We start from the raw sequence: 15,919 nt of genomic DNA, 5'->3' as shown, positions 1-15,919 counted from the left end.
ACAGGTGGGTCCCATGATGGGGTATAAAAGGAGCTTCCCTGAATTGCTCAGTCATTCACAAGCAAAGATGGGGTGAGGTTCACCTCTTTGTGAACAAGTGCGTGAGAAAATAGTCGAACAGTTTAAGGACAATGTTCCTCAACGTACAATTGCAAGGAATTTCGGGATTTCATCATCTATGGTCCATAATATCATCAAAAGGTTCAGAGAATCTGGAGAAATCACAGAATGTAAGCGGCAAGGTTAAAAACCAACATTGAATGCCCGTGGTCTTCGATCCCTCAGGCGGCACTGCATCAAAAACCGACATCAATTTGTAAAGGATATCACCACATGGGCTCAGGAACATTCAGAAAACCAATGTCAGTAAATACAGTTCGGCGCAACATCCATAAGTGCAACTTGAAACTCTACTATGCAAAGGAAAAGCCATTTATCAACAACACCCAGAAACGCCGCCAGCCTCTCTGGGCCCGAGCTCATCTAAGATGGACTGATCCAAAGTGGAAAAGTGTTCTGTGGTCCGACGAGTCCACATTTCAAATATTTGGGGGAAATTGTGGACGTCGTGTCCTCCGGGCCAAAGAGGAAAAGAACCATCCGGACTGTTATGGACGCAATGTTCAAAAGCCAGCATCTGTGATGGTATAGGTCTGTGTTAGTGCCAATGGCATGGGTAACTTACACATCTGTGAAGGCACCATTAATGCTGAAAGGTACATACAGGTTTTGGAGAAACATATGCTGCCATCCAAGCAACGTCTTTTTTCCAAACCAAACCACATTCTGCACATGTTGCAACAGCGTGGCTTCGTAGTAAGAGTGTGGGTACTAGACTGGCCTGCCTGCAGTCCAGACCTGTCTCCCATTGAATATGTATGGCGAATTATGAAGCGTAAAATACGACAACGGTGAACCCGGACTGTTGAACAGTCTTACATCAAGCAAGAATGGGAAAGAATTCCACCTACAAAGCTTCCTCAGTTCCCAAACGTTTATCGAATGTTGTTAAAAGAAAAGGTGATGTAACACAGTGGTAAACATGACCCTGTCCCAGCTTTTTTGGAACGTGTTGCAGCCATAAAATTCCAAGTTAAGGATTATTTGCTAAAAACAATCAAGTTTATCAGTTTGAACATTAAATATCTTGGTTGAACATGATTTGAACATGATTTGAAAATCATTGTATTCTGTTTTTATTTATGTTTCACACAACGTCCCAACTTCATTGGAATTGGGGTTGTATATTTTGATTCACGACTTCACTATTAGCGGTGAGCATGGATTCCCTGTCTTCTCCCACTCTTTGTTGCTCAGTGAGTGACATGTTTAGTTATTCCTCAACTCTTTCGGGAACATTTTATTTTTTTTCTCTCAAGGCCCCCTTTAATCCATGTTTTACTGTTTTATTTTGATCATCTTTAATGTAGTTTTGTCTGGTTTGGTTTATGATAATTTGGGTTGGAAATGCCAAAAATGTCCTTTTCCAAGATGTTCTATTTGTTATTTTGTGCCTGGCATTTGCGATGGTTGGATTCCTCATTATTATGTGACATGTAAAAGACTTTTATCTGATTGCATCGCTTATCTTCCTTAATTTGAAAATGGAAAACAACTTGGGTCTGATTGGTCCATAACAATGAGTCTGCTAGATAGATGTTCGATGCATAGTTCAGACTAGAATCCCTCGCATGGGGTTATACACTCGGAACACACACTCATATACAGTCTATAAGTATACATATGTTGTTTTACAGTAATATCTAACAACATTTGCAACTTCCAACGCAACTGTGGTTGCAGAAATAGCGAGGCCCGCACTCCTATTCGCCAGCAAAGGTCATCCGGCCACCCCCATTTACATGAATGTGAATATAATATGAATATAACTATGAATATAACTACCAAAACTACATCACACAGTCAGGCATTTCAAATCCTGTCGTTTTTGTTGTTCAAAGGCTTTTGCCTTCAATCAACAAACCACATAGATATCAACCTTAGACCATGTCACACACATTTTGACCTATGTTATGCATAAAACACTAGAAATTTTTTTTTTAATTCTGATTGAAGGCCACCTTTAACCTTTATCTTGGCAATTTAGAATGGATTCTCATCTGCCGACCTGGCTGCAGACAGCAGAGTAAAACAAAGCAAAATAAAAGCAAACACAAATAGTAAATACAAAAATACAGTAATACTTCTAATATATGTAGTTTATTTGCTGATATAGAGGCAAGGCTTAGCTGACAAAAACAGCGCTTCACAGGAAGAAAAGACTTCAATGTCTGATAATGAAATTGTGTGACATGGCAATTCAAAAATAAAGTATTATGATGGTGGCTGTTTGACTGGAAGGGATTTTTAAAAATATTTGCTCACGAAAAGTTGTTTTTCGGAATTGGAACAAGTTAGAAGTACGGCTGCACAATATATTGTTTGAGCATTGTCATCGCGATGTGCGTGTGCGCATTAGTCAGATCGCAGGGTCCAGCAAAGTTGATGTGCTGTATATTTATGCGGTCAGTCAACTGTAATATTGTTTAATGACCAATAGTGCGACCTGGTTGGACATGCTAATAAGTTTAGCTCCAAGGTTACTGTAAATTATAACCCTTCAAAGAAGACACGGACCAGCCTAGTGTTATACTCTATACTGATTTTCTTGTATGATACTATTAATGAGGACACGGGAAACATTTATGTTCCAGCATTTACTGCATAGCTCTTCAGAATGTAATGAACGAAGGTACACTATGTCACAACTAGGAATGCACAATTATGGCCAAAGTCGTAATCATGGTTGTTTACATCAATATTGTAATTCCCCTCCTGTCACCTTATCGTGGTAGAGGGTTTTGTGTGTCCTTATGATCCTCGGAGCTAAGTTGTCTGGGGCTTTACGTCCATGGCAGGGTCACCCATGGCAAACGGGTCGAGACAAAGCATGGCTCAAACGACCCCTATGATAAATAAATATTGGAAGACGTTTTCCCTTGCCCCTCTGGAGCCAGGCCTGGAGGTGGGGCTCGAGGGGGCGAGCCCCTGGTGGCTGGGCCTGCACCCATGGGACGGGTCCGGCCACACCCCGAAAGGGTATCGTGGGTCCCCCTTCCCATGGGCTCACCACCTGTGGGAGGGTCCATAGGGGTCAGGTGCAGTGTGAGCTGGGCGGTGGCTGAAGGCTGGGACCTTGGCCATTTGATCCCCGACTACAGAAGCTTACTCTAGGGATGTGGAACATCACCTCTCTGGCAGGGTAGGAGCTCGAGCTGGTATGTGAGGTTGAGAAGTTCCGACTAAATGCTTCCACACACAGCTTGGGCTCTGGTAGCAGTCCTCTCGAGAGGGGTTGGACACTCTTCCACTCTGGAGTTTCCCACAGTGAGAGGCGCCGAGCAGTTGTTGGTATACATATATCATCGGACTTGCGGCCACTCTTGCGGGCCACTCTGGTAAAGAGAGTGCCTTTTACGAGACATATTAGTTTGATTTTAACAATTGAATTAAAAATTACGGTTAACCAGAAGTAACGTAAGCATCGCTTCCAGCTTACTCTTCTCCTAAATTACATTTTTACTAACTCAATATATGCTACACCGGCATTGTGTAAAAGATATTTCCTGCACACGGAAATATGGGAATCCTGATGCAGCTGATGGATACCATCCATCCATCCATCCATTTTCTGAGCCGCTTCTCCTCACTAGGGTCGCGGGCGTGCTGGAGCCTATCCCAGCTGTCATCGGGCAGGAGGCGGGGTACACCCTGAACTGGTTGCCAGCCAATCGCAGGGCACATACAAACAAACAACCATTCGCACTCACAGTCATGCCTATGGGCAATTTAGAGTCTCCAATTAATGCATGTTTTTGGGATGTGGGAGGAAACCGGAGTGCCCGGAGAAAACCCACCCAGGCACGGGGAGAACATGCAAACTCCACACAGGCGGGGCCGGGGATTGAACCCAGGTCCTCAGAACTGTGAGGCTGACGCTCTAACCAGTCGTCCACCGTGCCGCCCTGATGGATACCATCTGGCCAAATTGGAATGCAGCTTTGCTGGTTGCTACTCAACAGTACGGCATTGTGTAAAAACACACAGTAGCAAACTTTGTACCCCACATGACATTAAGTTCTTCTTTAATTGTTTTACGTGGCGGTCGACTTGCTTAGAGTGATACCGCCACATCAAATGCTCCCATCCTCAACACCAACTGCCCTCATGTCTTCCTTAACTACATCTATCAACCTTCTCTTTGGTGTTCCTCTAGCTATTTTGCTTGGCAGCTCCATCCTCATTATCCTTCTACCAAAATACTCACTCTCTCTCCTCTAGACACACGGCCAAACAATCAAAGTCTGCATTCTGTTTTTCTCCAAAACATATAACCTTGGCTGTCCCTCTGATGAGCTCATTTCTAATCCTATCCAAACTGATCACTCAGAGAGAGAACCTCATCATCATCATTTCCGTCACCTCCAGCTCTGCTTCCTGTTGTCTCTTTAGTGCCAGTCTCTAATCTGTACATCATGGGTGTACTCACCACTATCTTATACAGTCCACTCCAAAAGTATTGGAACGGCAATGTCAATTCCTTTGTTTTTTGTTTATACTGAATACATTTGGGTTTCAGACTAAAAGATGAATATGTTAAAATTATATCTTAGAATTTGGGAAGGGGGCCAATACTTTTTCACGGCAATGTATGTCATCAGGACTTTCCATTTTTCATCCTCTTTGCCTTTCTGACTTCCCCGTGACTAATCATTGCTACTTCCTGCTCCACCACACTTGCCTCTTCTACTCTTGCTTCTCTCTGTCCAGCACATTACTGTCACCAGTCAACATATTTCCATCTCTATCCTTAACCACCCTAACCTGCTGCAAATCCTTCCCATCTCTACCCCTCTGTCTGGTCAACCTCTTTAGATCTTTCTCACCTTCTTTAGTGCCCAACCCGGCGTACATTTCATCCATTTGCCTCTTGTTCGGCCTTTGCCACCTCTACCTTTGCCCTATGTCGAATCTCCATTTATTCTTGTCTCCTCTCCTTGGTCCTCTCCGTGTCCCACTTCTACTTAGCTAACCTCTTATATGATTTCCTATAATTTGAGGTTCCACCAGACGATACACAGCATACCCTCCTGCTTGTCTCACTGATCACCTTGGCTTTAGTGGTCCAGTCTTCTGAAAGCTCCTCCAGTCAACCGAGAGACTGCCTCACCTCTTCTCAAAAAGCCCCTCTAGTCAAGTTTATTGTATAGCCCTTAATCACAAAAGAGGTGCAAAGGGCTTCACAGGCCTACATTTGACAATGATTGACAACATCACCCAATCTAAACACCCCTTTCGGGCAAAGAAAAACTCAAAACCACATCCCCCTTCCAGGATGACCAGGCTACAATGGATGTCGAGTGGGCATCATTTATTACGTAGTCTGGTGCTGTAATGTGTTCATTACGTTGGCAAGATGCTGCACAATATTCATTAAGATGGCAGAGGGCTCATTTAAAGAGAAAAGGCGCCGCAGGGTACAGGCCTTCGGTGGTTCTGCCTCAGGACCTGGCCTGGTCGGTTTGAGCAGAATCCTCCATGGCTATGACTTCTGGGGAAGTGGATCCATCTCAGCTCTTGTCCCAGCTGATTGGTACAGAACCCAAACAGCAACAGCTTCAGATTCGGTCAAAATCACCTAGTCCTCTCTCCGAGCAGGAGACGAGGGTGGAGGAGATAGGACAAGCAACAGTAAAACAGGCCCACATATACTTTGAAATAAATGCCAAAGAGTAGAAATAAGTATTAAGTGCGATTGGCTGGCAACCAGTTGACCGCCTCTCGCCCGAAGATAACTGTGATAGGCTCCAGCACGCCCGCGACCCTAGTGAAGAGAAGTGGTACAGAAAATGGATGGATGGGGATTTAAACATTTATACTGAGGTAGCATCTCTAATATCTGGGCAGGGCATTGCAGAGGACTGGAGCCTGAGGAGAAAATGCTTTAGAGCCTGCGGACTTCTTTCTGGCTCTCGGAGTCACCAAAAGACCTCTAGTACGACAATAGACAGCCATTTTGACAACAAATACTTTTGAGACATGCTGATACAATTATAGTTGTTCAAATGATGTCCTCCAGCAATTTAATGGCAAGAGGGAAGAAGCTGTTGGAATATCTGCTTGTTTTAGTTTGCATTGAAAGTGTCCTTTTCAAATCTGCAGGAGAAGGTGTTCAAGTCATCAGCTATTCTTTTATTGTTCTCTGCTTGGGGGATGGTCGCTGACTTGCTTGTAGTTGAATTTTCAAAGACATTCCAGTCTCTGCAGTCTATACAGCCTTAAAGCGCTATCTTTGCTTCATGGACCCTTCTTCACTGTTTTCACTATAAGCTTCGCACATTTAAGTTTGGGCCTATATTCTTCCCTCTTGCAATCAACTTCTTAAACACCTAACCTACAATTCCATTACAACATGCTGGCAATTTTTTGACTTGAGTTCGTTGTCACATTTCTGTGGGGCCAATTATACATTACTCGTCCACTCACTGTGCAGTAGTTGTCTCGCCACGCTGCACTATTTGCATATCTGTTGTTGACTAATACTGGCCACTCATGCCAGAGTAGCATCTGCTCCATTTGCACACTGATTGAGGAGTATCTGCAACATTTGCACAACCAACATTGTCCCAGATTATCGCACTACTCGTCACTTTAAACTGCATACACTCCTTAAAGTCTCGGCGCCCTTTGCACAATGGTCATTGCTCCAGACTATTGCAATATTAGTCATTCGAACTGCTCTAAGTGCTAGAGGACTCTGCATCTTTTTGCACAATAGTCAAAAAATAAATAAATAAATGTACCGGCATTACCAGATAACTAGCAACCCTTTACTGCTCATTGACTGTTTTTTTTTTTTCTCTCTCTCAATGTCTTTGTCTCAAAAGTGTTCTCTGTCAATTGACTGTTGTCGTACTAGAGCGGCTCCAACTTCCGGAGACAAATTCCTTGTGTGTTTTTTGGACATACTTGGCAAATAAAGATGATTCTGATTCTGATATGTTGGTATTAAGTGAATTAAGCAGTGATCAGATGAGCCCAGAGCTGCAGGGGGGGATAGCATGGTATGTGTCATTTAGTGTGGTGTAGCATTGGTCTGAAATGTTGTTTTCCCTAGTGGGACAGTCAATGTGCTGCTTGTATATAGGGAGTTCCTGGTTGAGTTTAGCTTTGTTAAGGTCCCCAAGAATAATGAGGGGTGAATCTCGGTGCTTTTATTCAAGTTCGTGGACACCGGCGAGGATGAAAGAGGTGAACTTGTGTGGCGAGTAGAATGACTTATAGTTCAAAAACAGCGACTCCAAGTTGGGGGTGCAAGTGTGTGTGTTGAGTTCCGAGATGTCGGTACACCATTTTTCGTTTCATTCTGAGAAGATGAAGCAACTATTTTGTTGGTTAGAGAACATAGATTTGCAAGGTGAATCAGTTAAAATAAAGGTGCCATCATCTTTAAAAAAATTTTTTGGGCTACGGTGTGTGTCCGTATCGGACTGCTTCAAAGGTCCGGACCAGGACCGCGGTCCTTTGGTTAGTGACCTCAGCGAGAACATAAATCGACAGAACGCCAGCATGTTGAGATACAAACATTAGTGCTAGCATTAGCTAGCGAGTTAAATTGCCCAAGTTGCGAGCCGTATTAAACGTGAACATTACCCCAAGTGTGTGTGTGTGTGTGTGTGTGTGTGTGTGTGTGTGTGTGTGTGTGTGTGTGTGTGTGTGTGTGTGTGTTATAAGGGTTAAAATTTACTCAAGTGTAAATGTGCTCATCTTATGAGCATGTCGATCTTTTCTTATCACGGTATGCTAGCACTAAGGTTAGCAGACATTTGTTATTTCATTTTGTTTTATGTGACAGTTTTATAGAGAACAGCAGCTGGAAGTGACAATGTTGAAGCAAGAACGTTTTGCCTCTTATTTGGAGAATGTTTTGCGAGCATGATTGAAAGTACGTTTGTGAATGGTAGACTGATGCACGCAGTGCATGTTGTGTACCTGAGTTCTTTTCCCCCTACATCAGGACCTTTGTGATGTGACTATTGCGCATGCCGATCAAACAATATATTGCACAACCCTATTTTCAACCCATCCGCTTCACACTCAGCTATGAGCCGCTTCAGCGAAAGTTGAAGATTATGGCTTGATGAAGCCATCAGAACCACATCATCTGCAAAAAGCAGAGATGTAATACTGATTCCACCAAACTGGACCTCTCAACGCCTCGTCTGTGCCTAGAAATTCTGTCCATAAGGTAATGAACAAAATTGGTGACAAAGGGCAGCCTTGGTGGACTCCAACACTCAATGGAAACGAAGCCGACTTACTGCCGGACCACGCTTTGACACCTTGTTTCGCGGCCAGGACGAAAACCACACTGTTCCTCCTGAATCTGATATTAGATTTCCCGATGGACCCTTCTCTCCAAAACCCCTGAAGAGACCTTACCAGACAGGCTGAGGAGTGTGATCCCATGAAGTTGGAACACACCCTCTGCTCCCCCATCTTCAAAAGGGGGTACAGTCTGCCAATACAGAGGCACTGGTTAGTCCATGCGATGTTGCAGAGGCATGTTAACGAGGACAACATCCAAACCCTTCTAGAACTCTGGGCGGATCTCCTCTCCCTGCCCCCCATCCTACGCCACTGAGGAGCTTTTTAACCACCTCTGTGACCTCAACACCATAGAGAGGAGAACCCACCTCAGAGTCCCAAGACTCTGGTTCCTCATAGGAAAGCATGTCGGTGGGATTGAGGTCTTCCTATTCGGCTAGAGATGCACAATTAATTGAATTTTAATCATGATTGCACTTTCTCAACTTAGTCAGGCAGCCACCAGGGGGCGAACACTTCCTTGAGCTCCCGAAACAAGCTACCGGGGCCCAGCAGCACACTGCATCTGTAGCCTCTCTGTCACTCTCGGTGGAATTACAAGAGTGAAGCAAAGATTGGAGCTAGCACCTCAGAAAGGGATCGACATCTGTTTTCTGGACTTGTTTTGATTCAGGACAAGAGACTTTAAACATGAGGCCATATGTTAAGAATGCAGCAGAGGTGTCTGCCCTGCAAGGTAACACAACTAATCTGTGCAGCCATCTGAAAAAATGGCAGGAAAACACTGGACAAGGAACATGTGATCCCCTCGTGCAATTATTTCTCCAAAGTGGCATTAAACGCACAATATGAGCAATGACTGCGTTCAGGCCAGCCTGCAGTTTAAGGTTTATGTCAGGCTAGCCGCCACAACTATTGTTCATACTAAGCATTACGGTAACACGCCGGCAACCCACTCTTTGTCACCTTCAAAATAAAAGCCTAAAAATAGCATTGATGTTCAATGTGTTATGTGAGGCTATTATTTTGAAGTTGGCCCTTGAAGGACGCTGGCGGTGAGGCGGCATGTTGCCATAATACAAAGTATAAACAATTGTAGCGGTTGCCTTGACTGGAGCCTGGCCTGACTGCAGTGAAAAACACCATGAGTAAATACAGAGGGAAATCACAACTGTCACGTTCTTTGCAATTTGCAATGTGTGCTGGTTTTCACTACGCAGATATAGCTTGTGTTTGACTTTGGAGGTTCCACTGCAATATCTTTCAAATGTTTGGCATCTATAAAGCTGATAGTCTCCTATTTTCTTTTAGTGTTTGACAAGCATTATATCAATCGTAACTTCGACCGGACTGGTCAGATGTCAGTTGTCATCACGCCAGGTGTGGGAGTGTTTGAAGTTGACCGTCTGCTAATGATTCTGACCAAGCAACGGATGATTGACAATGGTAAGTACTGCTACAACTAACTACCCTGCCCCCAGTATATATATACACATATATATATTTATATTTATATATATACAGTAGGTGCCGAAAGTATTCAGACCCCCTTAAATTTTTCACTTGGTTATATCGCAGCCATTTTCTAAAATAATTTTTCATTTTTGTCCACATTAATCAGAATCAGAATCAGAATCATCTTTATTTGCCAAGTATGTCCAAAACACACAAGGAATTTGTCTCCGGTAGTTGGAGCCGCTCTAGTACAACAAACAGTCAATTTACAGAACACTTTGGGGATGTACACACAGCACCTCATATTGATAGAAAAAAGCGGAATTGTTGAATTTTTTCCAAATTTATTAAAGAAAAACTGAAATATAAGTATTCAGACCTTTGGTAGAAGGTTTTCATGCAGGATATCCCTGTACTTGGCCGCATTCATCTTTCCTTCGATTGCAACCAATCGTCCTGTCCCTGGAGCTGAAAAACACCCCTACACCATGATGCTACCACAACCATGCTTCACTGTTGGGACTGTATTGGACTGGTGATGAGCAGTCCCGTTTTCTCCAAAAATACCGCTTAAAATTAAGGTAAAAAGTTCTATCTTGGTCTCATCAGACCAGAGAATCTTATTTGTCACAATCTTGGAGTCCTTCAGGTGTTTTTTTAGAAAAACTCCAGGCGGGCTTTCATGTGTCATGCACTGAGTAGAGGCTTCCGTCGGGCCACTCTGCCATAAAGCCCCGACTGGTGGAGGGCTGCAGTGATGTTTGACTTTCTAGAACTTTTTCCCATCTCGCAAATGCATCTCTGGAGCTCAGTTCCTTTGACCTTGTGATTCTCATTTGCTCTGACATGCACTGTGAGCAGTCAGGTCTGGTGTGGCTTTCGTAATCAAGTCCGATCAGTATAATCAAACACGGCTGGACTCCAATGATGGTGAAGAACCATATTAAGGATGATCAGCACCCGAGTTAAACATGAGTGTCATAGCAAAGGGTCTGAATACTTATGGCTGTGTGATATTTCAGTTATCCATCCATCCATCCATCAATTTTCTGAGCCGCTTATCCTCACAAGGGTTGCGGGAGTGCTGGAGCCTATCCCAGCTATCGGGCCGGAGGCGAGGTACACCCTGAACTGATTGCCAGCCAATCGCAGGGCACATATAAACAAACAACCATTCACATTCACACCTGGGGGCATTTTAGAGACTTCAATTAACTAACCATGCATGTTTTTGGGATGTGGGAGGAAACCGGAGAAAACCCACGCAGTCACGGGGAGAAAATGCAAACTCCACACAGGCGGGGCCGGGGATTGAACCTCGGCCCTCAGAACTGTGAGGCAGACACTCTAACCAGTCGAACACTGTGCCGCATATTTCAGTTATTCTTTTGTTTTTTAATAAATTTGAAAAAATGTCAACAATTCCGTTTTTTTCTGTCAATATGGGGTGCTGGGTGTACATAATGGGGGGGGGGGGGGGACTTTAATGACTTTAGCAAATGGCTGCAATATAACAAAGAGTGAAACATTTAAGGGGGTCTGAAGTCTGAATACTTTCCGTACCCTGTACATATACAAGGCGGCGCCTACCCATGTGGTCACCTCTGTTACGTGCTCGCTAGTATTGTTGATGTATTTGTGTATTTCGTTTGTCTTTGGAGACATGACGCAATTTACTTACACAAGGGAAGACTTGCTAAACATTAGGGAGTCTACTACGGACTTTTTTTTCATCAACTTTCGCAAATCTGCTCATTTATTTTCCCAAAATTACTCACTGGGAGGGGGGCGGCTGCGGTCTATGGCGCAGTGAGGTGAAGGTGTTGAAGGGGGAAGCGCGCCGGCATCCAAGTGAAGCTCTGCAAGATAGGATGCAGATTTGCGTTCCCGTCAATCCACCTTGCGAATATACGTTCCCTACCCAACAAAATGGACGAGCTTCATCTTCTGACAAAGACCAGTAAAGACTTCGGACGTTCTGCTGCTCTGTGCTTTATGGAAATGTAGCTTTGTGAACGCGCCCCTGTTGGTAATGCTTCCGGTCTTTCCAACTACACCGAGAAGACCGCGTCACGGAGTTGTCGGGGAAAACAAAAGGTGGTGGGATATGCTTCTATATCAAAGAAAAATGGTGGAGCGACGTCACTGAGCTCAGCACACACTGCAGCCAGGATTTGGAGTCGCTGTTTTTGAACTGAAAGCCATTCGACTCGCCTCGTGAGTTTGCATATTTAATTCTCTCCGGTGTTTACGTTAAAGTAAACGAAATTGGGGGGAAAAAATACCCAGACTCACCCCTCATTATTCTTGGGGACTTCAAGAAAGCTAAACTCAACCACAAACTGCCTAAATACAAGCAGGACATTGACTGTCCTACCAGGGAAAATAACATTTTAGACTACTGCTATACTTCGCTAAATAACGCATACCGTGCCATACGTCGTGCAGCGCTGGGCTTGTCTGATCACTGCTTAATTCACTTCATAACAACATTCAGGCAAGAACTTAAATGCGCAAAGCCTACGGTGAAAAAGTGGACCAACGAAGCAAAGAGAACTTCAAAGCTGTTTCGACTACACAGACTGGAGTGTCTTTGAAAACTCAGCTGGCAGCCTGGATGAATATACGGACAACTGTCAAATCCTATATCAGTTTCTGTGAAGAGGTGTGTGTACCAACAAAGTCATTTCGCACGTTCAATAACAACAAGCCGTGGTTCACTTGCAAATTTGAGCAGCTTCGCCAAGCTAAGGAGGACGCATATCAAAGCGGGGACAGGGCCCTGTATAATTGAACTAGAAACCAGCTGACTAAAGAAATTAACATTGAAATTATGCAGTAAAGTTAGAAAAACATTTGACTGCTAACGACTCGAAATCAGTCTGGCATGCATTGCAATCGCTAACTAATTACAAGTGACCAACCCCCCAAGCTGAGAACAATAAAAGACTAGCTGACGACTTGAACAACTTCTACTGCAGATTTGAAAAGGACACTTTCACAACCCACACCCACCCAGCCGCACCACCGACCACCATCGCACTTCATTCTAGAACACCTCGATGACACAGGAAGCTACACGAGGATCCTGTTCGTGGACTTTAGCTCTGTGTTCAACACCATCATCCCTGAACTCCTCTCCTCCAAGTTTCTCCAGCTCAGCGTCTTGCCTGCCATCGGCCAGTGGATTTACAGTTTCCTGACGGGCGGGACACAGCAGGTGAGGGTGGGCCTCATCTACATACACCACCAGCGCCGGAGCACCCCAAGGTTGTGTCCTCTATCCGCTGCTCTTCTCTCTCTACACGAACAACTGCACCTCAACGCAAACTCGGCTGTCAAACTCCTGAAGTTTGCAGATGACACCACAGTCGTCAGCCTCATCATAGACTGTGACGAGTCTGCGTATCGACAGGAAGTGGAGCGGCTGGAGCTGTGGTGCGGCTGACACAACCTGGAGCTGAACACGCTCAAGACTGTAGTGATGATCGTGGACTTCAGGAGACATCCTTCGCTGAAGCTGCCCGTCATGCTGTCCAACTGCCCTGTGTCAACCGTCGAGACCTGGGAATTACAGTCTCAAGACTTGAAGTGAGAGATCAACATCAACTCCATCCTCAAAAAGGCCCAGCAGAGGATGTACCTCCTGCGGCTTCTGAGGAAGCACGGCCTGCCACAGAAGCTGTTGAGGCAGTTCTACACAGCAGTCATCGAATCAGTCCTGTGTTCTTCCATCACAGTCTGGTTTGGTGCTGCTACAAAAAAGGACAAACTCTGACTACAACAGACAATCAAAACTGCTGAAAAGATTGTCTGTATCCCCCTACTACCCACCCTTGAGGACTGGCACATTGCCAGAACTAAAACAAGAACATGCAAAATCCTCTTGGACCCTCCACATCTTGGTCACCACCTGTTCCAGCTCCTTCCCTCAGGTAGGCGCTACCGAACAATGCAAACTAAAACAAGCAGACATTCCAACAGCTTCTTCTCTCTTGCCATTAATTTCTTAAACAGTTAATTTACAACCCCATTGTAATGCCAATTTTGTCGAGTTTGTTCTCACATCTCTGTCGGGCCAATTATACATTACCCATGCACTCACTTTAGTAGTTTCACCATGTTGCACTATTTGCATATCTGTTGTTGACCAAAACTGGCCACTCATGTGCCTGAGTAGCATCTGCAACATTTCCACAATTGACATTGTCCCAGATTATTGCACTACTCGTCACTCTAAACTGCATCAATGTTTTTAAGTCTTTGCGCCCTTTCCACAATTGGTATTGCACCGGACTATTGTGTTCTCTAAGTCATTTCAAACTGCTCTAATTGCTAGAGGACTCTTCATCTTTTTTGTCAAAAAATAAATAAATAAATTACCTCCATGATCACATTACTGGTAACCTTTTATTGCTCAGTGACTGTTTTTTTTATGTCTTTGTCTCAAAAGTATTCCATGTCATTTGACTGTATGTTGTTGTACTAGAGCGACTCCAACAACCGAAGACAAATTCATTGTGTGATTTTGACATACTTGGCAAATAAAGATGATTCTGATTAATACATTTTTTCCTTATTTTGTCCTCTGGTTCTTCACTTTTATGAATTTTTTGGAGACTAGTTTTGCTTCATTGTCCAGTTTAGCAATCTTATAGGCAAAAATTTTAGCTTTCAATTCAAGTTTGGACCTTATTTTCTAAAGCTTTCCTTGTGCTTCTAATAATGCCTAACCCTATCTTGAATTTAATAGTGGATTTGGCATATTTGTAAATCTACTGCACCCTTTCCACCTAAAAAACTTTCCACCTCATCTGGCTCCTCTCGATGTGGAGGGGCAGCGCCTCAACTCTTGATCCCCTCCCGGATGACAGAAATTCTCACCCTGTCTCTCAGGGAGAGCCCGGACACCCTGCGGAAGAAATGCATTTCGGCCACTTGTATCTGCGATCTTGTTCTTTTGAACACGACCAACAGCTCGTGACCATAGGCGAGGGTAGGAACTTAGATCGACCAGTAAATCGAGAGCTTTGCCTTTTGGCTCAGCTCCTTCACCATGACGGACCGATACAGACTTTTGAACAAGACCCGGAGATACTTGAACTCCTCTACTTGGGGGAGGATCTCCTCCCTGACCCGGAGAGGGAAATCCACCCTGTTCTTACTGAGGACCGTGGCCTCACATTTGGAGATGCTGATTTTCATCCCAACTGCTTGACACTCAGCTGCGACCCATTCCTGCGAGAGTTGGAGATCATGGCTTGATGAAGCCATCAGAATTACATCATCTGCAAAAAGCAACAATGTCATAATGATTTCAGCAAACCGGACCCCCTCAACAACCCGGTTACCCCTGAAAATTCTGCCCATAAAGCGAATGAACAGAATCGGTGACGAGGGGGCAGCCTTGGTGGAGTCCAACTCTCACTGGAAACGAATATGACCTAATGCTGGCAATGCGGACCCCACTCTTACACCGTTCATACAGGGACCGAACAGCCCGTGTCACGGAGTCCGGTACCCCATACTCTGGGAGCACCCACCACAGTACCCCCGAGTCCACAAAACACGTTAGACTGGTTGGGCGAACTCCCTTGCACCTTCAAGGAACCTGCTGAGGGTGTAGAGCTGGTCCACTGTTCTACGGCCCGGACGAAAACGACACTGCTCCTCCTGAATCTGAGATTCGACTTCCTGATGGACCATCCTCTCCAGAAGCCCTGAATAGACCTTACCAGGGATGCTGAGATCCCCCTCTAGTTGGAACACACCCTCCGCCCTCCCTTCATAAATTGGGGGACCACCACACTGGTCTGCCAACCACTAACGGATTCAGGGATTGATGCCACGACAGGCCCCAACAAACTTTGGGCCACAGTTCCGGTCCGGTGCATCAACAATGGAAGCATGGAACATGGTCGACTTGGACTCAATGTCCCCTACGTCACCTGGGTCGTGTGTTAAGTTCTGCCAGAGGTGGGAGTTGAAGCTCCTTCTGACAGGGGACTCTGCCCGACATTTCCAAAAGACCCTCACAATAAGTTTAGATCTGCCAGGTCGGACCAGTATCTTCCCC

At 44.7% G+C, this 15,919-nt stretch overlaps 1 protein-coding gene across 13 annotated transcripts in view; it reads left to right on the top strand.

Moving 5' to 3' along the window:
* Window positions 1–15,919, top strand: part of depdc5 (DEP domain containing 5, GATOR1 subcomplex subunit) — a 222,700-nt gene that overhangs the window by 64,784 nt on the left and 141,997 nt on the right. For all 13 annotated transcript variants that reach the window (XM_061695209.1, XM_061695212.1, XM_061695211.1 and 10 more), the window contains one exon: window positions 9,700–9,834. In XM_061695209.1, the coding sequence (XP_061551193.1) occupies window positions 9,700–9,834 (135 nt within the window). The remainder of the gene's footprint in view (window positions 1–9,699; window positions 9,835–15,919) is intronic.

The sequence above is a fragment of the Phycodurus eques genome, chromosome 13 (assembly GCF_024500275.1).
Source record: "Phycodurus eques isolate BA_2022a chromosome 13, UOR_Pequ_1.1, whole genome shotgun sequence".
Taxonomy (NCBI): Eukaryota; Metazoa; Chordata; class Actinopteri; order Syngnathiformes; family Syngnathidae; genus Phycodurus; species Phycodurus eques.
The sequence above is the reverse complement of the archived record's forward strand: the minus strand, read 5'-3'. Positions and strand labels throughout refer to the sequence as shown.